Source organism: Parus major, chromosome 2 (genome assembly GCF_001522545.3).
Source record: "Parus major isolate Abel chromosome 2, Parus_major1.1, whole genome shotgun sequence".
Classification (NCBI taxonomy): domain Eukaryota; kingdom Metazoa; phylum Chordata; class Aves; order Passeriformes; family Paridae; genus Parus; species Parus major.
This window is the reverse complement of record NC_031769.1, coordinates 79,535,274-79,562,838: the sequence shown is the minus strand read 5'-3', so window position 1 is coordinate 79,562,838 and position 27,565 is coordinate 79,535,274. Positions and strand designations below refer to the sequence as shown.

At 37.5% G+C, this 27,565-nt stretch overlaps 1 protein-coding gene across 6 annotated transcripts in view; it reads right to left on the bottom strand.

Moving 5' to 3' along the window:
* The window catches only part of CTNND2 (catenin delta 2), a 701,753-nt gene that overhangs the window by 140,107 nt on the left and 534,081 nt on the right, over positions 1–27,565 (bottom strand). For all 6 annotated transcript variants that reach the window (XM_015653580.3, XM_015653594.2, XM_015653620.2 and 3 more), the window contains one exon: positions 7,623–7,836. In XM_015653580.3, coding sequence (XP_015509066.1) covers positions 7,623–7,836 — 214 coding nt within the window. The remainder of the gene's footprint in view (positions 1–7,622; positions 7,837–27,565) is intronic.

Here is a 27,565-nt window from a genome sequence, read left to right as displayed (position 1 = left end):
CTGACCATCCAATCCCTGGCCGTTGTCGAAGCCTATAAATCCTGGGAGGAAAAATAAACTTTCTCTTCTTTTCACCACACCTCAACCTGTGTCTGTGTGATCTATTCATCTTCAGCAGCAACATATCTCTAACAAAAGGAAGGAATCAAATTACTGTGTAACCTCTGGGAATTGAAAAACTCTAGTAGTTGAAAAAAGAAATACTGAAGAAACTACAAAATGCAATTCCTTATTCAGCCATTAGCTTTGATCCAGAGTAAACAGATAGGAATTTTCATCACACAAATAATCTTAATGTTGAAAACTGCTTTTATTTAAAACACCTAATTAGAAGTAAATTACATCATAGCTTTAATCAACTTTTAAAATTGATTGCAGTAGGATACTTGCAATTACATGCACTTAATGAAAGAGTAGGAAAGGTTTACTAGAGCTAATACCCTTTAAATCTCCATTTTGAATAAAAAGCATTTAAAACATACAAGCAAACTTCAGTGCCCAGGCAAGTAGGTTTGAAATCTGTTAATCTTATCCTAAATCTGTTGGTGGAAAAAAAATTCAAGTCTGTAAGTCACCTGCCTCTGTGCTTGGTAGAATTCTTCAAAACACTTGTTTGAGCTTATTAAAGATAATTCGCTTATGTGCAGAGCAGACACTGAGCAAGAAATGAATGAACATATTTTCCTCAAATCATTTTTATCAAATCAGTCGTCACTTCTGAAAGCAGTGTTCTGTGCTAACAGTTCTGTGCTAACAGTTATCTAATTCCATGCTTAACCTTTCTAAGTTCCTTGACTTGACAGGACAGAGTGATCAGATACAGGAGGTGGAGGAGCTGCATTTTAAGAGGCACTTGTGTACTTTCTGCATTTATCCTACATGTCCATTCTGTTTTACTACATAGAATTATGGGCCCCAAAGGATATTTGGCAGTCTTATTCTCTTAGCTAAGCATATATTGAACCAGAGCCGTGTCAACCTTGTAGCAGCAGTCTTAGCATGGTTATGCCATCATCATAATTTAAACAGGCTGTTGGGGGTTAGGTGTCCTCCCTTTTGTTCTGTCTCACCTTTGGAATTTTTACCCATTAGTGGTAAGGAAATCTGACTGCTGGTACTTGTTGGGTACTTGAGAAACACAAAGAGGTCGGCGGGGCCCAGGGGGGGAGAGGGGCAGGTAAAAGGGATGTCGAGGGCAGCTGGGGACTGGCTGGCTTCTTCAGCTTCAGAGCAGGACACTCACTGGGAGCTGTTGCGGCTGAGAGAAGGGAATTCTCCATCACCCAGATGGAGCTGCTGCTTCTTCTTCTTCTTTCTTCATCAGTGGGCCTCACACCTCCTGTCCTGCTGGGACATGCGGCAGTGTCAGCCACTGCCAAAGCGCTGCTGATACATCTCTCTCTTTAGTCCACCCGTCCAGGATTCCTACTCATTCCTGCCATTCCAGCTGGCTGTTCCATTGAATCCTGCAGGAGCACCGGGACGGACTGCCCGAGGAGGTTTGTGAAGCAAAGCCTCTCCTCCATCCCTTCCCATCTCGGCTGAGAAGGCTGTCACAGGGTCCCTGGTTCTGTTTTGTTGTTAACACTGTAGTTATTGTTGTTTGTTTGCCTGGTTATAAATACTAGTAAAGAACTGTTATTCCTATCCCCAGATCTCTGCCTGCGAGCCCCTTCGTTTCAAGATTATAATAATTCAGAGAGAGGAAGTCTACATTTTTGTTCTGAGAAGGGCTCCTGCCCTCCCTAGCAGACACCTGTCTTCTAAACCGAGACACACACCTATATTTTTATGTCATCTATTTGAAAAGCTTGTGATAGGCAGGATATGTATCTGAACCTAAAACATGTATCTTTATGATCGGATTTTCAGTTTGTGTAATGCTGAAATAGTCTCTTTAGTTCCAAGAGCAAGCCACTTATCTTCCTGCCTACCTTTTACATTACATATCAAAAGCTGCTAATAAATTAGGCCTTTCACTGATCAGGCCTCCTTATACTTGCATTGCTCCATTTCAAAACTTGATTACAGTTAAGAAATGGGATACTTAATATGAGCAATACTGAAGCAACACCTAATATAAACCTGCAAAGTAAAAGGGATACAATAGAGATTTTTAGGAATTACATCAATGTGAAATGCTTTAAGAGTACAGAACTCATAGAAGAGTCTTCTTAAGACTGTGGGAAAGTCACCTCGGAATGGGAATGGGAATAAAGTCACCTTTATTCATTTTCAAATCTAATTTCCAGAGAGCAATAAGGTTACAAATAGGTACCACCTCAAATTGAATGTTTGTATCACAATAACACATCTGTGTTTACACACTCCAGTAACTAAGGTAATGTCAAGGGCGCTTTTGCAGACAACTATTAAATTATTAAACTTCTTCAAGATCCTAAGTACTAAACAGTCAACCCTATGCCATAATATTGTTAGATAAGATTTACTATACAAAAAAATCACAACTGTAATACCTTACAAAGTCCAATTAGAAAATAACATTACAAATAGGAAACAATTGCAGGCATGTGATTTTGACTTTGGGAACCCCCAAGAGAAAAACTGCCACTGTACCAGGCAGTTAAAAATTCTAAATAATTGGCTGAAATTACTTTAGAAAAATAAAATCAAATTAAATCTTCCACTGAAGTGAGCTAAAAAGTCCATTTAAATAGAATATTCCCTTAAACATGCTTTACATATCACTGCAGGCTCATGTTGAAACTGCACGGATTAACAAAGGCAGATACAGGGCTCAGAGGGGCCTTCTGGAGTGACTTGACCAATCTGCCAATAATTTATGTGTATGCTAAGAAGCCGCATGTAATCAAAAGGAGGATTCACCTGCAGTGCTTAACTCAGCCCAGATAAATCAAAGGTGGACAACATGTAATTGTGTTCAGTGACACTGAGAGATTATCCATAAGGTGACAAACACCTCCTTATAAACATATGTCAGCTACTAAAACTGAAACAGGACTATGTACCGCATAACATGGGCTGACAAGAGAGGACTAACCAAGCCAAAATACAACAGCTGAAATTAAAGACAACACTAATCAATACTGGAATCCAAAGTCTGGGAGGTAAATGAGATTCTTCCCTGTCCAACTTGACTGTGGGCTAAAGACACTTGGAGTACAAGTACTTATTTGAAAGAAACATTTTGTACACAGCATCTTGTAATATTTTGCAGGAATGGAATATATGCCTTTTGATTCAGTGAATAAAAATGAGAATGAAATACACAGAGTCAGTATCTACCTGATATATATATATATATGTATACTGTCAGATAGTTTCTGCTTTTAATTTTTTTAATGTGCTAATTTTTATAATTTATATATTTTAAGTAGACAAAAGTTAAATCTCTGACACTTTTTTTTTTGTCAACCAAAATAAGCAGGAGACTGGTTGCTAGCACAGGAAAAAACAGTTTCTCCTGACATTATTTATAGCTGCAGCTCTATCCTCATGTACTTTCTAAAAGTGGGTTATCCACTTTTACCTTTCAATGTGAAATAGAATTTATGGATTTTAAACAGGTGATGCAGTCATTAAAGGGGCCTCTTTAAAAGGAGTTTTTTCTAGTCCAGAACCTCATATTCATGGCAGAAACTGTTTCTAGCTGTGGTGGATCTTGTTTGTCAAACAAGAGAAGAAAGAGCAGTTTAAACCATTTTAACTGAGACAGACACAGTTAACTAATCAAGCTGATGGGAAAAGGAGCAAGCATAGATTGACTCACAGCATCATAAAATGGTCTGAGCTGGAAAGGATCTAGCAACAGTTGCTTGACCCCACCTTCTGCAGAAGGCATCCATGGGATTCCTCTGTTAGCCTTGCTAAAATGTCAGATTTTTCCATGTATTTTTTTCCCTGACAGTAAAACAAATAGAAAAAATTATAAAAGAGGATTTTGTGGAAGAGTTCATAATTAACTTGGTAAAAGCAAGAGAATTAGAAATCAGTTACTCATTGCCATTACCAAGTGAAAACATTTTTTTCTACCATCTGCAGGATCTGTGTTTAATTTTGTACTGTGTTCCTCTCTGTTTATATTTATTAGAAAAGTGTTATCATTTAATTATTTTAAAATAGAAGGCTTTAATTTTTTCGTATTAACAGGTGCTACTATGGAAACTGGTTGCACAGTGCTGGGGTAAAAAGATGGCTAGATTAAGTGTGGTGCATTCAGGTTACACCTATTTCTTTTCATTTACAGACCTACATAAACAGACTTACAGACTTAGATTGTGATTTAGGTTCTTCTTGAGTCTCTGAAAATTACCAGAGGCTGTAGGCCATGCCAACATCTTTATTTCTATCAGAGTATTTCAATCTTGCACAAATGTATATATTCATGGGTATACCTAATTTTATTCATGTTTTTCTAGTAAAAATCTGTAACTGTGGAAGTGTTTCTGCAAAAATTTCCATATCTTAGGAAATATTTCCTGGGCATTAACACCATCTCATTTCATAACAGCCAGGCAAGTACAATTCCCTCAGAGCTTCTTCATGGGAGCCTTACATTAAAACCATTTCCTGTACATGAAAGAGCCTTGAAGTTCTAACAGTTTGCTATAAGGTTAAGTCTGTGCAATCCAAAAATTTGAGCATGGTAAGGTTTTCCAGTATTAGCCCAAGACCTCTGCTGTGGAGGAGGAGAAAGACAAGATAAAAGAAAAAAAATTTAAAAACTCTGTTTTGGAGAGATTATTGCAGAAAGAAATCTCTGGAGAAGAGGACAAGCCACAAATGGTGCAGAAGGCAATCCTGACATCAAGGAGATACTGAGCTAGCAAGCTGATCTGGAGGTTTCAATACCCTTCCAAAACCAGTCTTGAGATTGCCAGAAATTGAAGTTATAATCTACTTCGAGAAGAGCAACAAGGAAGGAAGAGAATGGGCATGTTTGAGGAAGAAACTAATATCATAACTTTTGCTCTGCTGTGCCAGTGCTTCACAGTACTTGGGGCAGGCAATGACTGCTTCATTACTGCTAGACAAATTGAGCTGCTAAATAACCTCTCCAGGCCATATTTCTTCTCTTGCAGCTGAGTGCCTACTCAGAGTGATTCACACCTTCATCTTGCCAGATTTCTGGACAGGTCATTTACACTTGATAGGCTCAGTTCCCCATCTGTATGACAGAGGTAATGATACTCCCCCACCTAAGAGAAGTGCTTTGAGGACAAATGTGGATGACTATTTAGAGGCAGCCATGTCAGAGCCTGTATGAATTCCTAAGGCATGAACTTTGTGTCCTCTCTAAAAGTAACAAACAAGAGCAGCTTTTATATAGACAGGATGCACAATGAACATGAGATGGAAAGGCTCAAAGTACTATGTTTACTCCCAAAACACACATTTGTTATTAGTTTCTCTGCATCTCCTCCAGGCTGTGGAGCCCCTACTGAAATAATTACCTTCCTGTCACCTCAGCTCATGAAGGCTGATGGAAAGCATGACGAACTTTTTATTTTTTCTTGTGCCTGCCACTAAGTCAAATCTTTTCATTACCAAGGGAGATGCTGCAGGAGCTACCTTTCATTCCCCAGAAAGGACAGAAAGAAGAAATTCAGCTGGGATAGTTGTCACACTACAAGACTTTACCAAAAAAAAAGCAAAGGAGAACTGAATCAGATGCATGACTTTAGCCTGTTTCCTAAGAGATGCAAGATAAGAGGTACAGCTATGAGCCTTGCTTTGGAAGGAAGCTTTGCAGAACACTACCACAAATATGTTTGGATTTTGAAAGCAAGGGCCAGTGATCTGCATTCTGAAAGGCACAAAACATGACAAGGGCAAGCAGTGGCCTTTTGGAATGTACTGGCTATTAAAAACAAACAAAAAACTCTGATGCAAAACCAGGCTCAGTATAAATAAAATAATACATCTTGAATAAATAAAAATAAAATCTTGAAATACCACTGACTTTGATTCCATTCTTCAGGGTCACCATCTTGGTCTTCTCCCTTTTCATACACATCTAGAACTCCTGATGCTCACCATCCCTGTGTGCTACATCTACCTGTGCAAAGCTGGGTTACTGCCTACCACTGATGGTCAGTACCTACTCCTCTTGGTAGTAACACTTTAAGGGCATACTAGAAAACAAACATCCTTTCTTTCTGTGGGAATTTGGGAAAATTTAACAGCATACTGTGCAATGGAACCAACGTAAACTGTAGCCCAAGCCTGGTATATTTTCTTTAAATGACCTAATGACATTACACATTCCATCTACAGATGGCATGGGAAATGCCACAGTCACTGCTGAGGTTTAGTAGCAGTTTACCACTACTCAGAATAAATAGGCAAAATGTTCCCTGGAGCCAGGATACTGAGACAAACAAGTATGTTGAATCTGAAGCAGTGGTTACACTTTATTAGATCTGTCAGTAATTCTATCACTCTCTAGGAGGCATGATCCAAGCTCATGTTACCTGTATCTCTGCCCCATTAATGCTGACTAATAAGTAGGAGGTGGTAACTGTTGTAACTAAGAAACAAAATTAAATATAAAAAAATCTACATTTAATAAACACCATGCAATTTATTCAAACACCCTCAAGGAAGAAACCCAGACCCAACCAAAGGATGCTAATCTTATCAATTGTATCCTAAATGAGACCTGATATACAAGGGTAAGTAATTTCTGCAGAAATACAGATGATAATGTGTATTCTCATAATTCTGTGACAGAAATGAGAAATTTTCTTACATATTTTAGTAGTAAAATTGTAATGAAAATATCAGCATTGAAAACAGGATAATGAAAATATTTTTGACTTATAATGTTAAATAATCACCAAATAGAATGAAATCACAAAGTGAAAAATAATTAAAAAAACCTTTGCCTCACTTTTGTTTTACATATTAAATATGCTACCTTAAGGGCAAAGTGAGAAAAAAACTCCAGTCCTGTTTGACAGCATTCCTGTACTCCTGAATAACACCACCCCTCCCCGCTCTCTTGAATTTCAGAAAGGAAAAAAATCCACACAATCTTAAAAAGACCAGATATTACTATATCAAGAAAAGAAATAAACTACCACTACCTGCATCCTCTGTGTATACATCACATGGCATGCTATCAAATTTCAGACACCAAGCTACAGAGGATGATGTTCACCTTTCCAGAAGTCTTCCATGTTCCTATCAGAACCCTGAGAAAGGCAGAAAACCCCTGAACAAATCCTCCCTCTCACAACATTAGTACATAGGATATAAAAAGCAATGAGTAAAAGTTTTTAAGTAAATCCAATAAAATATGGCTCCTGCCTGGCCAGCCCTACACCAGACAAGAAAGCAGAGGATTCTCACCACAACATATCCATGTGTGCAGCACACCTTCTGCCAAGAGCACTCATGGCTAACCAAGAACAAAGTGAACCAGCAACGACAGGCATAAACCATACTTATATCTATAAACTGCCTGATATTGAAAGCCATTCATACATTACATAAATCCAAAGGGCTTGAAAGCTTTTTGTTATGGCAAGTAAGATGGTAATGAAATAGTTACTTGATGGAACAAGCGGCATGCAGCATAGAACTGTGCTTGCAAGTCTGGCAGAGAGTTTGAACAAAAAATACTGAGAAATTCAAACCTGTGACCAGTTCTCTGATTTCCAAATCTGTAGTCTTGCGGAGTAACCGTACTAATGCTGGGATACCACCACAGTTTTTCAGAGCTATTTTGTTGTCATCATTTGCCTTCCCATATACCAAGTTTCTCAAGGCTCCACAGGCACTACGGTGGACTTCCGTCATTCGATGGTCCAACAGGTCCACCAGTAATTGTATCCCGCCTTGTCTTCTTATCTGAAACAGGCCAAAGAGATAATCATACAGTTAGGAAATGAACACCAATATTAATAAATGCTGTCCAATGTGATTAAGCTGTCTTTTATGTGGACTGAAGTCCAGCAAAGGTGCACTGGTAACACGGCAGAGCTGATACATTTCACTGCTTTGATTACTAGTATCATTCTTTCCATGGCAATGTAAGTGTACAATGACAAACCAGAACCTCTGTAAAAGCAGCCAAACTTAGTTGAGTGTTGTCTCATCAACCTTTCCCATGGTTCATCAAGGTTTGCCTTAGCAAGGGTTTGTCCTGCACTGGAGAAACATCATCTCCTTCAGAGTATAACACATCACAAGCTAGAAAGAAAAGCACAAGGCTACAGCAAATAAAAAAAAAAGCACTTTATCTTATAAAGTTTTTAGGAGTTCTGCCTTTACATTTAATTACTGAGAATGGCAACAGCTACTGCAGCCTCAGTAAGGATGTTACGTCATCTAAAATGGGATGAGCAAATATGAAAGGAAAAGGAGGAAGTCACCAGAAACATAAAGACAGGGATGAGAAATAAATCATGGTAAGCTTGTTCTAACAATATTGAGGGAGACCCTTAAGTGACACAGGAACAGAAGTCTTATGTGTACCCAAGGCGGCCTACACAATAAATTTCTAATGTGATATCTTATATAAAAAAACATTCTAGAAAAAGCACAAAAATATTTATACATTTGAAACAAATGATCAAATAGGTCAGGTACAATTTATTATGAGATCCATTTCAAACAAATACATCTTTATTGTTCTGTGGCACCACTTGTTTCTCAAAGAATAATCAGTCTTGGATCTAATTTTAAGAAACCACAGAGACTCATAACTGACATCTGAGGAGCACAATGCTTTAGCTTTAAGCATATTATACAGACATCTCTGAAAAAGTCAAGAAGTTTCCCCATGGGTGTAGCTGGCTAAGGCCTAAAAGAAACCAGGCACTTTAGCTGGCCATTTTACATTGAGGACCAAAAAAAAAAATAAAGAAAGAAAAAATTGTGAAACAGTTTTTGTTTGGGCATGTGTTCTTGGGGCTCTGCAGGGGGAAGTCTTGGAAGACAGAAACAGTTAGAGAACAGTAAAATGTATTAGGAATTCAAGCTTCATCTACTAACTTAAAATCTTTATGTATAACTGATGTATGGAATTTCATGGATCTAATACAAGCTTAAATGAGGCAAAGTGCTGGGTCCTGCATTACTGTCAAGCCCATGCAATGCCACAGGCTTGGGGAAGAGTGGCTGGAAAGCTGGCTATTGGAAAAGGAACTATCTACAGCAAGCTGAACATGAGCCAGTAGGTGCCCAGGTGGTCAAGAAGGCCAACGGCATCCTGGCCTGTATCAGCAATAGTGCGGCCAGCAGCATTAGGGCAGTGATCCTCCTACTCTGCTTGGCACTGCTGAGTACTTAAATCCTGTGCTCAGTTCTGGGCCCCTCACTGCAAGAAAGACATTGAGGTGCTGGAGTGGACCCAGAGAAGGGCAACAAAGCTGATGAAGAATCTGGAGCACAAGTCCAGTGAGGAGCAGCTGAGGGAGCTGGAATTATTTACCCTGGAGAAAAGGAGGCTCAGGGGTGACCTTATCACTCTCTACAACTGCCTGAGAGGAGGCTGTAGCCAGGCGGGAGTTGGTCTCTTCTCCGAAGTAACAAGTGGTAGGACAAGAGGAAATGGCCTCATGTTATGTCTGGGGAGGTTTAGGTTGAATATTATGAAAAAATTCTTCACTAAAAAGGTTATCAAGCACTGGAATGAGTTGCCCAGGGAATTAGTGGAGTTACCATCCCTGAAGGAACTTAAAAGGTATGTAGATGTGGCACTTAGTGGTGGAATTTGCAGTGCTGACTTAATGGTTGGACTAGATGACCTTGATTATTTTCAGCCTAAATGATTATGTGAATCTATGATTCACTTCAAATAAAGACTGAAAAGTGATTCAAGCTTTACGGTTACAAAATTGAACTATATGAAATTACTCACTGCTAAACCAGAAGTTCCCCTTTCGTCTTCAAGTTTATCTGGCATATTTTTACTTTTTTAATAACAGCAAAACCAAAAAGTAGAACAGCTGTGTTATCAAAAAGCATATACACCATGATGCTACAGTGTTAAATTAAGATGTTTTAATATCTATATAGTTACCATACAGCTTTGGTCTAAATGCCAAAGTGACAGTGTTTAAAGATAAACAAGGATATTTTTCCTTAAATAGGCATTATATCAGTACTCATGTGCAACTTTCTGAGTAATATGCAGGTCACCTCAAAGACTACAGAAGCTGGCACTACATGATGCATGAAGACATATGAATGGACATTGGTAAAATATACCAATTTCAGGCAGAAAAGTTCACCTATCTTTTTGAGAGCTTATGCTTCTGCTGTTCAGAGAAACCATGACATCATTCAGTTTAGAAATGAGAAAAGCAGGTCAAAGAGAAAAGGTGCTGCAAAATATCTCACTGGTCAAACCTTTTCCATGTGAACAGAACGACTTGCAATTAAATAATTAGCTCATTTCTGAGCCAGAAAAAAAAATACCAAGTTTATCTGGGATAGGTGGGGGTGAAGCTTCCTTGTTTTGTTTGTTTTGGTTTACAATCCATTACCATTTAACCTTCATATAAAAATATATTTGCTTCCCCTACTAGCCTGATTTTCAAAACCAAGTAGGCTACATGAAGAGCCACCTACAAGACAAAACAGATGACATTTACTAAACAGACTAGGAACACAAATTTATGCATCAGTTCTACAAAAGGTCAATCAACCACTGAGCTTCACACTTCAACCTCGGAAAAGAAATAAGATCTGATAGAAGAAAGAATACAGTTAAAAAATATATGAGCCGCCTGGTGTGATGAGTAATATCAGGGACAACAGAATGAAAACATGCCTGCTGATCTTTGTGAATTATATTTTTAAAGCACAATATGTTGAATGAATATTTTTATTGCTTTGGTGCTAAAAAAAATAGAGTAAGAATGAATAAAAGCATTACTTTGTAGAAAAAAATCATACTGTGTGCTACAATTCAGCTAAAGACTCGGAAGTCTCTGTCTCCATTCAGAGGGACTCTGTGCCTATGCTGTTTTTCCCACTCTTCCCCTTGCACACACAATCAAATGGCACCTCACATTCCTCAGCAGTTTATCCTGTAGATGCTCTCAGGTGATAGGTTTTGCTATCTTCTGCTCATTTGTAAAGGGTAATGTGTGGTTCTGCTACACTGAGACAGTATTCCTAAACTACACTTTCCAGTCATGGTAGCTAACTGCACACTAGTATTCAGCTCATGCAACTCCTCCTCTCTCAGGAACCTGAAGCCAGCAGCAGACTGAAATGATTCAAAGATAGATTCTTAAAATCAAAGGCATTAAATATTTATCTAAAATGCATTTCTGTCAGAAAGAAAAAAGGGTAATACAACAGAAATTAAATGGATGTTACATAACACTTTGCATAACTTGACAAAATTTCTTAATTTTTACTGAAGAAAGAACCTATTCTTACCTAGGAAATACAAGATTTATTTTACAAACTTTCTTTGAATTTCCAAGCTCAGATATTTAGCAGATGTCATGCAGGGAGAGATGGAGGTGATGGCTCACAACTAGGAGCTCCGTTTCTGATACTGTTTTTTTAATATGGACTACTCTCTTGCTTTGGTGGTTTTGTTGGTTTTTTTTACAACAGGCCTTTACTCACAAGTCTTACCCCATCTTCATGCTACTATCACATATCTATATAGATGTATAAAGCTATACTCTCCAGCAGGTTTAACTGTGCCTGACAAATCATGTGATTGTGATGGATGTTATCAGGATCTATTTAAATGTATGGCAATAGAGGCAAAGGAAATGAAATTGTTTGTTCAAGTCCTTTAGGGAGCTACAAGCCACAGCGTCGAGGACAATTCTGACCTAGTCTCCCAGGGCAGATCTCAGCTAAGTTAATCACAGCTCCAGTGACTTCAATAGTGCTACTGCCAAATGTCTTTGCCAAGAACACTGAGATGGATGGATAAGCAGCAATTTGCACCAATGGGGCATCAAATCCCAAACCCCAATTTGATATTTCTGTCTCTTTCCTAACATAAGATAAAGAAAACATTTCTTAATATAATATTTATTGACATATCAGTGGCTGCTGCCTTGTTACATCTAGGAGGAAAAGAAAATAGAATATGTCAGTCTGTTTGCCTACTAAAAACAGTGTACCAACTTGTCAGGAGATACAGAAGATCAATTCTGTTCTCACACAGACCAGCCCCAAAGTACCCACTTCAGAACTCAGAAGAATGGCTTTCAACTCTTCAGCACAACTGAGTATGCTCAGTTGCATCTACTCATGTCTTGAATGCATTGTCCTCTTTTTACACCATCTCTTCTCAAAAATAAGAAGAAAGAGGATCCAAGGAGAAGGATTAACAATGCTGGGTGAATCTGTTTGCATTGCATTGTTTCTCATGACTCTCTTAATTCATGGATACTGTTAATTTCTGTAAATTATTTTCCTTTATTTTTCTCACTGGAAATATTTTGTGTATGTCTTTGGAAGACGTTGTTAGAGACCTGTTGAATACAGAGCTGTGATTAGAAATCTATGCCAAAGTGAAAACTGAAAGAACAGAGATTATATAAATTTTGGGAAAAAAATTATTTCCGTGGAAGAATGCACAGAGCTGCTTTCATCTGAGGAATCACATTCCTGAGGAATTTCTTTTACCAGGTTATTTTCAAACTTTCCTTTAAAGTGGCTCTCTGCCATTAATGTCACTATCTACTTGCTGGCCAGAAGCACTTGACTAGCCCTATTGATGCCACAACACAGGCAGACAGGACAGGAAAGGTGCTAGATTTTCTAGTACACAGATTGATAAAAGTACACTCATGTCAGCTTGATGACAGAGTCTTCTCCTCTGGCATAGTATGATGTTTTTTTGCATCACATCTGAGAATATGTATTTGTATCCACACTATGAAAAAAAAAATTAGACTCAAGAAGGGGTTCAGGCTGCTGCTGGAGGCAGTGAAGATGTCAATTTAGTTCCTAATAAGGACAGCTTCTATACCTCATGTCAAGAGCCTATGAGAAATTAATTTATCTGTTTCAATGTTTATCTTTGACTCAGTGATGTTTACCACAACAGTGGACTGTTAGACACTTAATCTATCAGGAGTTACATATCACCAGCCTGAAGTATATGTGCTGGTAAAACAAGTCAATAAGACATTGATAAAATGTCTGAAACTATATATCTATATATATTATATATAGCATACTTGATATCATACCACACTGAGATACACAAACTCTGCAGAGCAGGAGACAATACCAAAGACCATGTCTGGGAGGTCACTGCTTGATGGGCTGCTTAAGGAACCACTCCAAGGCTTGGAGAGGTTCCACCTGAGCTTTGTTAACTGGTAAAGTGGGAACACAGGAAGAAATGAATGGAAAGGTCATATAGTAAAGAGCAGGGTGATGGGATTGTGGCAGTGTGCCAGACTCACAGAATGTTTAGCACAAGGGCAAATATAGCGAAAGGGAGACATTCCAAATACCTGGGGGAGGAACAACATGAGGAAATAGAGAAGGCCATGATGAAAGCAATTGGTCATCTGTAAATAAGTTATGCTTCAGTATGCTTGTCTGGCCACACCCCTCATTTGATCACTACACCCTGTTTTATCTGGTTATTAATCCTAATTGCTAACAATGGTATAACACTAGTGAACCTTTAGCTGTAATAGCTGATGAGAAGAACATGATATGTGGGAAAGAGCTATCAGAGACACTGTGGATCTCAGGGACAGATACCAGTGAGACCAGAGTGAACAAAATATAGGTGAGTGACCTCTCTTCATATCAAGCTATGAGAAATCTGGCCCTGGAACCTGGCTATTGCTTATGGTTTTGCAACAGCAGAAGTAAGTTAAAGTAAAATAGATATTATCTGTTTTAACTCTCACTAAGATTTTGAACCCTATTTTGAAATATATTCTGTGGAGTGAAAATTATTATTTTCCCTCCAGAAGCAAAGAAAAGAAGCAAAACCCTTTCCTTCAATCACTGCTAAATTGAAATTGCCACTTCCATCCCTTGGAAGGCTACAAAAATTAGAGCTAGAGATACAAAAATTAGAGCTAGAGATACAAAAGTAAAGAACACTGAAAATTCAAGTTTTAAACAGTTTAGCCAAAGACTGTTAGATAATGAAATATTCCAAAACAGCCTAAAAATGCTTCTGTGACAGAAACCAAAACACTCTTCTATTTATACTCAGATATCAGTGGATATCTGAGATATTGTTAAAATGTTGCCAGTAGGTATAACTGAAGCACCCTTTTCTGCATTTAATTCTGAGTACCTTGACTTACAAAGTAAAGCAAGTTTTTACTTACAAGTAAAATATAATGGGAACAGACGAGAAGCAGGAATAGGTAAAAAAAAATGTTTGACAGAGTGATAAAGTGTGCTGCTAAAATAACACAATCTCCTCTTCCTGGAAAGACATTAAATGTTGCACTACTAACAGCTCCACGTTCCTAATTCAAAGATTAATTCATGGTTAGATGCTTACTTTCCACATTTTTCTTAATAATAACTATTGAGCAACTAAGGAGAAGAAGGAAATCTAACAACAATCAATCCTTTCTACAGATCATAGATATTAATGGCCAGTTAAATTGACGTAACACACTGTATCATATGCCACTTATTCTGTGATATTTCTGCTATTAAGAAAGCATGTTTTAATATATCAAAATACACGTATTTAAACACATGGTATTATTTTTAATGCCACTCTATTATATATAGAACAGAGCTGAAAAATAACTGGCTGCTAGCACAGGTGACGTTACATATCCAATAACCACCAAATTAAAAGGACAATTCAGTTTAAGCCTACTTCTGGAAATAATTAGTAATGTTCTTAGATACTGTTTTTCCACCCAGGAGGGCAAGCACTAACTACTTCACATGTGAATGGATTTTAAGCAACACCGTTCCACCAGTGCTGGAAGGAGAAGCAACAAATGAGCCAAATCAAATTCCCAAGAATATTTTAAAGGTGGCAGGGCATGTAGTGTTTCTGAAACAGTCTTTGACTACTGCTAGCTTGTTCTTCTCAGGCTCACTGTGTGAGCAAACTGGTGTGCCCACATGGACTAGGGCACTGCAGAAAAGGCCAAGATGGCTGCATAGCAACTTGACTGCACTGACTGTTTATACACGGTATCCATGAAATTATTGTATTTCTTCATGTTTCTACTACAGTTACAAATTCTCTCCATTTTTTATCTTTGCCTTGTTTACATTACTAAAATGACTTTCATCTAAGAGGGAAAGTACTACATTATTTTTTGGAGAAGGGTTTGGAATATGCACAGCCCCACTTCTAGCTAGTTTCAGAGGGCTGATTACTAGAATTTGAAATAAATGTAAGGGGGAGAAAGCAACTCAACAGAACAGAATATGGGAATAATATTCAGTGCAGCACATCTCTTGACACAAATATACTGGTTCAAACTTTAAATCCTCTTCTCCATTATTTCTTCTGATGTGCCTATGGAATAGCAAGTAGACAATGCAAAATCTGTACATTGCAAATGCACATGAGATGTTTTACAGACAAATTTACCTGTAACATCCTAGGGTAATTTAGTCTCATTAGTGAACTAATTTGCTACAGGTTTAAAAAAGTGTTGAGCAATTTTAGCTGAAAATAAAGCAGAATGTTATGCAAATTGCTGCATTAACTCCAAAGTCTAATTTGTTTAAGGAATCAAAATCAGGGTTTAGATACAGGTCCCATTTAAGAATGGCTTTCTCATTAGGACTTTTTAGATCAGAAACAAAGGTAACATAAAGCTGCAAAGAGGCATAATACAAATAAATTCAACTATCTGTATATATACAATGTTCCGCTTAAAGTTAAATAAGAATTGTTCCCTCTGTGCTAAACTGCATTGTATGGAGAAAGACGGCGATTTTTTTCTTCTGTGCCTGTAGAAACCAGGTGGGTGTTTGGTGGAAAACTTGTGTGATGTGAGGATGCAAAGCATGGTGTCAATACTCAGGATCTTTTTAATGGGAGTGGGTATCTTATTTCTATTATTGAGTACAGATTTGTTTTTTCCTGAGTCTCTTAAGTGACCTCTTTAGATCTTGGGATCTATGTATGGGGTTAAAAGAGGGTCAAAACTATTTTTTGAACAGGAGACTGAAAATCATGTTCTAAAATTGCCCTGAGAAGGTATGAATAAATGTACTGCCTTCTCAGTTAGTAACCCTTAATGTGTTCTGCTCTGTGACACATTTTTTTTTTCATGCTTGGTAAGAAGACTATGCCTATTATGAATCAAAGTTTTCTTGGGGGAAAAAAAAATAAAAAAAATCCTGGGTAGGCATGAATTAACTGTAATTGTAAAGCACTTTACCCTAATACTTTCAAAAACCATAAACCATTACATTTGAAGGACAACACAAGTATTCTCTAATCATGAAGGACTAGTGAGATCTTCCAAATAACGCTTCAAACTGCAAGCACAGAACTGACCTTAAGTGCTTGTCTGACTGTGAAGGCATCAGAAAAGCAATTTTCAATCCCACTGTTAAAAGCAGTATCTCCTAACATTAACAGATTGGCACTGACCTTCATTATAAACAGAGGAACATACATAAATATGATAAAATACACAGCTGCCAAAGCCCTCAGTACTGTAACTATTTGATATTGATTTGGGGTTTTTGTTTTTCAAAAAATGCACAATGCTAAAGAAGGTTCAGCTGTGTGCATGCCATAGACAGTGCAATTGCAATATTACTTAGGATGCAAAGACATTGGCATTACTCAACCAGTCAACTGATTTAGTACTGTCTGACATTAAATGAAAAATGATGATTAACATCAAGGGTTTGGATCATTTACTTTCTGGTATTTAAAAATAATTAAGTATCTATTTGAGAATGAAGGTTTACATTCATTATTGGTGAAAAGAACTGACATACATACTTCAACTAAAAACATCCTGGTATTCATATAAGCAGATACCTAGTAAAGTTTAACAAGTAAAGAAAACCCTTTTTTTTTTAATGTAAAGCAAAAAGTAAGTTTTTTAGAGAAAGCAGCATGTCACTTCTTCAAATTTTGTAACAACAATAGAGGACACCACCTCAGGGTTATATGAAAAATTCTGAAGCTGCAGTTCACTCTGTTCATTTAAGGATATCACAAATGGGATGTAGTCAATGTGAACACAAATACCATCTAGAAACAAGATGGTCACCAATAAGACCAAAGAAAAATTTTTTTTCCAGTCATTTAAGCCCAAACAACTAAACAAAACAACTCTATCTGACATTTCAGCTCTAACTGGAAATTCAAGAAGTTACTTTTTTGATGCTTGCTGCAGTTACCTCAGTTTGTCTCACAGAATAAGCAAAAGGCCTCTTCTGAGATTAAAAATACATTTACAATTTATTACATTAAGCATCATAGCTGATGACATCTGCTCACAGGACATTCTCTACTGTGATTTAAATTGAGGTGTTCTCTTGGAAATGATGTATTATCCTTCAAAGAATCTCAGTCACATAAGAATTTTCTGTCCTGAAGTATTTTGTGAGCAAGCTACTCCCTCAAGAGCTAATGAATACATTCTAACAACATCCCTCTTTGGTAGGAAGTTTTGCTAACAGAAACCTAGGCACATAAAATTTAAATTTTTGTCTAAGCTCACAAAGGCAGGCTATGACCTGCAGTTTAAGAGTTTTTTCAGTGAAGCAGAAAGCCGCACTGCAGAATCTTTCCTCAGTCTCCCCATTTACACGAGTTTTATAAATGTCAGCACAAGTAAACACCTGCCTCATAGTTAAACATTTCATAATACCCACAGATCAATATACAAGATATTATACATATATATATAAAAGTATGTACTATATAATGAGTGTGTGTGTGCGTGTGTATATACACACGCACACACACGTACTGTTTTCAAGGTAGGCATTTCTGTTTTAGAACCTTAGGTATTATATCTCTACAAACCTGTACCTTCTGCTGCCACCATTCTCATTAGTATTTTCTCTTTGTATTTTTAAACACATTTTGAAGATCAACTGATGGTCTTTACCTTAAAAGTTTTATTTGACAGGTTCTTTTTATCAGGACTTGGGTTTTCCTTATTGAAATAATTTTGCTGCCAACCTTTCTAGTAGAGATATGTTGGGAAAGCATCAAATTACAGATAATGATATCAATCTATGTAATTTTATTTCTATATGTAGTGTGCAAAATCTTACCATGTCTTGTTGGGTGATGAAACCAGTAATAAAAAATATGCTCTACAGTAGGAAAGTGATCCTCTGTGTTCGCACATCAATCAGCCTAATAAATTAGAGAAGCAACTGGCAGGAGAGTTATGAATGGAAAGAAATCCATGGCATATACAGTAGAGCACTATACTGCTTGAAAAAGCTGCAAATACATTTATTACCTATTCAAAATATCATACTACCTATGCCAAATGACACTGTCTTTCAGTGTATTACCCTTCTCTCCTTACTACCAAATATTTTCAAATACAAAAGATAAAGCTTTTGCAAATATTTTGATACAAATACAATATGCTTCCCTCAGAGCAGTTGAGAGAGGAACAGTACAGTGCAATGTTCTTTCTGTGTCTGCTGCATGCCACAGAAAGCAGCACAAGGTCATTCATCTTGCACACATAATACTGCTTTTATTTTCCTCTTTTCCTGACTGCATGAAATGCATTTTCACCAGATATTCACATATGATTTTTTTGCTTATCAAATTTATTGACTGGAATTCTCTTCTAGGTGCTTATTCTGACTGCCCAGAGCTGAAAAAGATAGAAACCTTTAGCCAGTATTCCAACCTCCAGATGCCGTAAGACAGCCATGGTAGGCGTGAATGCTAAACTGAGATAAATAGGGAGTCTAGACAAGTTCTTGTTCAAGGCCTCACTCCCTTTAGCCTGTGAGAAGACAAGAACCAGGACCCTAAACAGCAGCAGAACAGAGGTCAAATTCTGCATCCAAAAGATGTTTGTGAACACTGCTAACAGCTTCCACTGTAGTGAATGAACAGCAGAGTCCCGAGAGCAAAGTTGCAATTATGCAAATGAAACATGGACATTTGCTAACTACTAATACTACTAGTACTAGTACTTGTATATATGTATATAAAAATCTGGCTCACTTTCACTCTAAATAATTGTTGCTGACTATTACTATCATAGAAAAACCTTTGAGAGAAACTTCTTGGAAGAGTGGGAAAAACACTGTCCTTTTGGTTATTCCCTGGAGAGGAAAGAACTGGGCAGTGGGAGAGAAATATGAAAACAGTGTAAAGTAGCATTGAGATGAAAATACTAACATACATTCTCAATATTAACTCCATAATTTTGTTAAATAATGTTTTAAGTCATCTTGTGAATTTGTTTGATTCAGTCTCTTTGCAAGATGAGAAAGAATGGTATGTTACAAAACAACTGAAAACAAGGAGGGCAAGAAAAATGTCTAATTTTTGCTGATCGAGATTTAACTCAAAAAACCCCAACCACAACTAAATGTTCCAATACATTTATGAAACAATGCACTCTTAGTTACTTCTTTTTAAAATTATGCCACTTTACATGACTGGAGCTTTTTCCCAAAGAAACAATTTTGAAATGTGAATGCCATAAACCCAAAGCATTCAAGATCCTTAGCAGAGCAGAGGATTAGAAGACGAGGACCGGCCCCAGCAATCTGCCACCACTTTGTTGCGCAATCTTCAGTTAACATCACAACTTAATATTCTAAATCTGTCTTTCCCCTTATAAGCAAATGTTACTCCTGTGGGGCTTCTCATTAATTCATTTATTGAACAACTGGAATGTTTTCCTAATCTTAAATCAAGTGAAATATATGTCAGGTACACAGCAAATCATTATTATAATTCAGGCACAGTATCTTGATGGTGAAATCAAGAATAACTGTTAATGATCCCAGAGGGATCTCAGAGTGTAAAATGCCACTTTAGTGCTACAGAAAGTGCATATTATGGGGATACAGCACAGCACACAGTGATGCTCATTAATACTCAGTCCTAATCAGTGTAAAGACTGTGCACAAAATAGATTTGCACCCTCTCAACAGAAAAGAGAAATATCATAAAATGATATTGTGTAAGTAAGATGGCAAAACTAAACACAGAAACGCATTCAAAAATGCTTTTGAAAGCAAGACTGTCAGTGTAAGATTTAGTTACCAGATAGAAGGCATACTTTTATGTTTTTTTCCTGTGAAAAAATTAAAAGGCCTAACACTTTATCAGTTTTTGTGGAAGCTATTAGCAAAATAAAGACAATATATCAGCAAGAAAAAAACTAAATGATATACTTTCATAGATAGTTAGTGTTGGTGTCAAGACTGAGAAACAACTACAACACTTTACGTGAAGTGAATGAAACCGGGTTTTTATTAGCATTGTAATTAAGAGCACTCACATTTAGGTGGCTTTAACGGTATTAACATAGACTATTGTGTCAAGACCAATGTAGCCATTTCTGCCTCACTTGTTTTAGCTAACATTAAAGAGGAAAAATGCTCAGCCACAGGCTTGTACTATATGCAAAACTGCAAGAGGAGAGAGGGTGTCATGGAGATAGCATAAAGGGACATGCAGAGCAGACACATGAGACACTTCAAACTGGCACTGTAGTTACTGAAATGCTGTCATATAAACTCTCTTGTACACCTGTCAGTAGAGGAGAGCTTGAAGTGCAGGTATCACTGCTTTACTCAGGAGAAACAAACCACTGATATCTGCCTGCCTTAACAGAGAAAGAGAATTCAAGCTACTGACTGCTGGAATGAATAAAATGGAAGGGAGCAGAGTGATCACAAGTGATTACACAGTGCAGAAGATGGGATCAAAATAAAAAAAGAAGAAACTCAAAACCAAGCAGCAATAGTAGAAAACAAGGGTTAGTCTACCATTAAATTTTCTAAAAAATTTATGTGGAAAGAAGGTGGGACAAGCCATAGTGTATCCAAGTGATGGGATTTTGATCACGGAAAAAGGGCATAATTTCTATGTCAAACAAAGAGGACTCATCTTTCAGTTGTCCCAAGTATTTTAGAGACCTTCCAGTAGGACAGGGGAAAAGATATCTTCAGCCCTTATATCCCTCTTCATATTAGTGGGAATGCAAGAATGCCACAAGATGCATGATTCCAGGCAAACTGCCTGCCCATACAAAGTGGTGAAATAGGAAATTCCTTGTTTTGCTGTGGCAAATTATTTCTTTGGTTTGCTTTCCTTGTGTGTGTTGCTTTTGCTCTCCTTACTAAACTGTCTTTATCTTATCCCTTCAGTTTTTTCACTTTTAGCTTTCCATTTTTCTCCTCCATCCCACTGTGGGGAAGTGGGCGAGTGGCTGTGTGGGGTTTAGCTGCTGGTTGGGGTCAAACCATGACAGAGGAACAGCCCTCACAAATGTTTTCAACCTGAAGCCATGTAGGAGTTGATACTGACAGGTTGTTGCCAACTTATCACCCTTAAGAAGAATAAAAATAAATAAATAAATAAATAAATTAACATCCCCATTTACAGAGTGCCCATCATCATGCAGGGCTAAAATGGGCCACTGGTTTGAAACTTAGTCAAGAGCTTTCAGTATAAACCCTTTTTATTTCAAGTACATTCATGTACAGCTTTGACTTAACTCGTTCATTATTTGTGACACCCTCACACATTTACCCCTTTCTCTTCTCTGTCTGACGATAATGAAAAAAATATGTTTTTTTTTTCTGTGTCACAGCATGATAAGAGTGTATTGAGTCACATGTATGCTAGAGAAAGCTAGAACAATGGATACTCAAATTGATCAAATTAATTGTTCCTGTCACAGTTTGGTTTTGTAATTATCAACCACCCAGTTGACTAAATGTCATGTAATAATTACAGGTCAGTTATTTTACACTTGAAGTTACTGCTCATGTAAGGTATATGCAGTACACCATAAATACTGTAACAGTGTAGGCTTTCTTGGCTGAGATACATTCTTTAAGTAGTTCAAAAGCTCTTTGGAAAACTAAGATTATAATATAAATAATTTTTGAGGTGGAATGAAAAATGGCATTCCCCATGCTAAAGGACAAAAACCTTGAATGTAGTGGGTCAAGAAGCAATCATATATCTATTTGTAAGTCTTGTTTTTCTTGTCCTGCTGTGAAGACTGAGACTCCCTGGTGTTGATGATGGTTCTCAGTAGAAGTTACACATAACTTTCAGTGTAAAATCATATCCTTGAATAACAAGATGCTAAGAGAGGAAAGCCTTGTGGCAGAAACTATTTCAACAATGCAAACTAAGACAATTTACAAAAGACAAATCAAAGGATCATTCCCAAAAATACTTTGAGAGTAAAGTATAAAAAACACCAAACAAGCAGCATTTTGTCTTTGAATATTTGACAGTAAATAACCCACCAATAAAAACTCCCAGCCTTTACTGCAAAATGATATACCATCTGTTGATTGACTTAGAAAACAAACTAGAGATCAGTAAGAATCTGAAAGGTAGGTCTTGTAAAATTATCAATGAGACTTTAGAAAATAATAATAAAAAAAATTCTTACATAAGACTCTATCTGGGTATGCCCCTGGGTGCTGCTTCACTTCATTTGAGTAATTTCTACCAGTAAAAACTACACAGAAAGTGTATTGAAAATGGACTACTTGACATCTTCCTGCAGAGATGAATACAGATGCCCAGGGGCATGGGGGCATAGACTGAAACTGTACTGCAGTAATCTAACACAGGTATAAAAGCATGAAAATCTTAGTATTTGTTTTAGGAATCAGGTACAGGTAAGCACATTTTAATATAAAAAAGTCATCATTATAATAGGAAATTCCTTGTGAAGCCAATGAGGTAATTAATTTCTCAAACTGTGAGATTTTACCCATAGAATATTTTATTTTAACATATTTTAATATATGAAAATTACGGTTATGAAAGTACTAACAAAATGTTTATAACCAAACGGGGAAGTAAAATTTCTCCAAAGGTATACAGGTGTTGTCTGCACTAAAATGCATTCTCAACAAATGCTGTAGAGTCTCTCTGCAATTACATTACTTTGCAGTATCACCTGTGAGATACCGCTTTCATTTAAATTAAACACCATCTATATCTTCTTGCATGCAGAGATTAAAGGAGTTCTCATAATGTCATTAGTGGAAAACTGACAGTATCACCAAAGTAGAAGTCACATTCCAGCCTTTAACTGAAGCAATTTTCGAAGTAAAAAGAGAAGGGCAAGGCTATCTATGGGAAAGTGAATCCAGAACCATAATTCTTACTCAAACACATAGGGGAAAAAAGAACATAAAGCCATTTGGGTTAGGAAAGACCTTTAAGATCACTGAGTCCAACCATTAACCCAGCACTGCCAAGTTTACGACCAAACCAAGTCCCCTAACTGCCTCATGTACACCAGCCCCTTTACCAGCTCTGCTGCCCTTCTCTGGACACGCTCCAGCACTTTGATGTCATTCTTGTAGTGAGGGGCCCAGAACTGGACACAGGACTCGAGATGCAGCCTCACCAATGATGAATTACAGGGGGACGATCACTGCCCTGGTCCTGCAGGCTGCACTATTGCTGATACAGGCCAGGATGCCATTGGCCTTCTTGGCTACCTGAGCACATGCTGGTTCATGTTCAGCTGGCTGTTGACCAGCACCAGGTATATGGGTCCTCTCCTGCTGGTCAGCATTCCAGCTTTTCCAGTAACTCTTCCCCAGTCCTGCACCATGGTAAGATACTCTGTTTTCTCTGAGTATCCTCATGGAAATAGAGAGGAATCTTGCAGAACTCTGTAGAAATCAAACCAAGATATCCTCTGAGGATGATGTGAGCTCTTCTAATCACCCTTCTGGATCTTTCAAATATTATTAAGATTTCTGTCAGTTAGCATGTCTAAAAGCAACATTATGGACTGTTCTCCATCACCCCATACTAAGTGCAACTATTCCCTGGGAGAAAACCATGCTAGAAACAAGTATGCATGTATTCTTGAACATCAGGAATCTAGCAGTGCAATGGATGACATCAAAGTTACTACAACGCTGCAGCTATGTGTATTATAAAGAAGATAAACAAGAGGCTAATGGAGTTGATGTCTACTGCCTGACGTGAACAAGCAGGGTACTGTGTTGAAAGGCTGCTGGGCCCAGTCAAAAGAACTCACAGAAGTTTACTTCTGTAAAATGAAACAGTTCTGTAAAAAAGAACTGTAAAAAAATTAGAACTTCTGTAAAGAACTTCTTAGTTCTGTAAAGAATTCACACCTTTCATTTAATTTAAAAATGAATGTGAATGATGGGCTTCAGTGAGATGGGAAAATAGATGCTTTCAGCATGCAGTCACTCAGTTTATAGAACTCCATGTGACAGTGTCTGGACTGATACTTCTCTTCTGAAGGGAGTCTATGGAAATGCTCTCCAGGATAAAGAGGACACTGTACAATTCAGCAATACTTATTAAGGATGCAAGGGAAGGCTTCAGGCAGGACAGTTCAGCAGTTTGTAGTTAGAACTCAGCATCTTAGAATTATTATCCTGAGATGAGAATCTTAAGTGTTGTGACTTTGCTGGCAAAAATTAATTTCCTGGCTTGAGGAAAGGAATCATTGGTGCCAAAACCCCTGAGTGACCTGTTACACCTTTGCAGCTGATGGCAGCAGCCATTTTCCATGAGAGCAAAATGGTGTTGGTGTGTGAAACTGCACAATTCAATCCTTTTATATGGTGACCTCATACAAAGGAGGAAAATGTCATAGGAAGAAAAAAATGCTGTGGAAGAATGAATCCTGTGTTTAATAGAATGTGCTCTTTCAAAGAAATGTTCTCGGCAGAGTATTTTAAATTGCTTCTCCTTTCCTACATCCCTGTTTGTTCCTTCTTGGCATCCAGGAGCAGCTACTCTGGCTCTGCTCACAGTCTCGCCATTGTCAGTTTAAGAGCCTCTCCTGAGGAGAAAAATACCATCTGAAAGGGTCTTCTTGTGCTCTTCTGTCTGTTAGGCTTTTCATTTGCCTTCAAATATTTGATCAAAACTTCTTCCCTCCTTCCCTTTTAGTTACATTCTTCACTGTCACCAGTGAAAGAATAACGTATATAGAAACTTACTGAAGTACTCTGAAATTCTGAATTATGGAATTATTATGCCTAACTGTAATGGGCTGCCTGGCAATTTTTACAATCAATCTTTAGACTTCTGATTCCCTATGTTCCCTTCTACATATATGAGATCTTCAGAGATGATTGGTCACTATTCCAAAGGAGGTAAAAAATATAACTATCAAACATTAGCAAAAATAATCCAATTTCTTCAACTCCATTCTAATATCTGCTCCACCACATAAGCACCCAGCACAGGCAATAAAGGTAGAGAATGAGAAACACTACTGAGAGCATGTATAGCACCTGCCTTGCAGTCAGCAAGACTCAAGGAGACTCAGGAGTAGCATTTGTGAAAAATTTTCAGATTAGAGCAGCAGTTACAATTTATAAGTATATATTTCAAATAAATACTTGCACTGAATGGCTTTGAGCAGCATAGAAGTGGCAGCACCTGCAAGAAGTAACACTACAATCTTTATCAATGGCCAGTGTTTATTGCATTTACCTTTTGCTGTTCTGCTGTGATCAGGGTTGGAAGAGGAAAAATACAAATTGTTCCAGAAGTATAAAACCTAATTCACTGCATAAGCTGTGTTTATTCTGTGAAGAAGAAAATTACTTCTGCTAACCTTAGCATCCAGCCTGGGACATCTTCACATAAACAGTTATCAACTTTGTTTGAAGTACTTTAAGGCAGAGAGGGGGATTTACAGACCTCATTGCTACCTAAGACTGAGCAAGACATTTACACTGATGCAGCAATAAAAGCACATTTCCAGTGACATCAAATCATCCAGTGACCAGTTCATAAGGACACCTGTGATCAATGTGCTCTAGAAATAACACCTACCATAAAAAACATGTTCATGAAGGGAAAAATAGCTCTAACTTCCCTAGCCATGCATCCAACATATTTGACCAAGCATCTTTTTCTCAGTTGTTTTCTGGAGAGTTTTTACACTTCCTTTTCTTGAGGGGGAGTTCAGAGAAAACAAGGGGTAGTCTTTCACTTTAGCCACAGAAATTGAAATATTTTAGAAAATAAAAACATAATGGTAAAACCATAAAAGGTATTAGGAATCTCAGAAATGCATACAGTCATGGCTGCTATTTTCTATTTATGTCTAAATTTTACACAAGGAGAAATTTTATACATATGCCACTAATTTATGAGAGTAGGCCATGTCTGCCACTACACAAAAACAAAACTGGAAGACTGAAAGAATGGTCACCTTCAGAGGATAGATCATTAATCATCTTTTAGGGTAGGTGATACAGTATAAATCACACTTAAAAGAATAATAAAAAAAAAGTATTTCAGAACAGTTATTTCTAGAAACTCTGGGTGTAATAGCCATTAACTGTGGTGTGAGAATTCGATGCTCAGTAGTGACAAAGGTAGAGAGGACTTTTTTCCCCTGTCAGGTAAGTCCACAGTTGAAACTTTAACAACTGCATTACATTTCAAATTCAATACAACCACGTAAATAAGCTAAATAGTTGTATAATATTATTCTTTCTGTGCATGCACATTCAAGTGTACATTACAGACTAACACTTACAAAATTATTTATTTAATTCCATTTGCTTTTTTCTCAGTGCCTGTCAGGCACACAAAATTTCTTTACTTACACATTTCTATGTTTGTCCTTTCTCTAGGATTTGAAAGACCACTAGGACAGTTTCTTATCTTTAGCCCAAGTCCTTTGATATATTAAAGCTAGATATTTCGTTAAAGAGAAGTTTTCTCTGCTTCAAAAGGTTTTTGGGTTTTTTTTGCTCTGTAATCTCAGTAAGAGATTGTACGGAAAATATGCTGTATCCTGGTGCTTTTTTCCTTGTGTCAGAGCTGTCAGGATTCCCTGCAACTGTGTACAAAATGACTGGAATGCTGCTATCACAAAGAAGTAATTAGGTATTAAATGTGGTCACTCTCAGACAGAGAACTGGTGACAACACACAACTACAACACAAATACTTTGCAGAAAAGAGAATTTTGGTATCAGTTTCTATTATTTAGGTGTTAGTTCAACTCAGACACGTTCTTAACAGTTATCACAGGAGTTGTCCCAGTGTTGCTATATTTTATATATTAGTAAAGGCCTGTCTGCACAAACCAGTCTTTGAAATAAGTCGTGATATTAAAGGCTAAAGTCCTTGAAACTTTCCTGCAGAAGAGAGAGTAAAGCAAAACAATATCCTTGCGTGTAAGAGAAAAAATGTAAACCTGTGTGTGTTAGCCAATAGTAACTTGCTTAGCCCGCGGACCCTGTAGAACCCTATAAAAGGTGTGCTAAAGATAGAAAAAAATAGCGTTCACTTTCACTTCTGTGAATAGTCATGAATAAGCTGGTGGTCTCTCAATATTTGGCGATCGAACGGGACCCTGAGGGCAGGGGGGCTTTGATGGGTCCACGCACGGTGGGACGAGGACTTGGACCGAGGTTGGTGGAGCAGATCTGAGCGCAGATAGACGCTGCCTTGG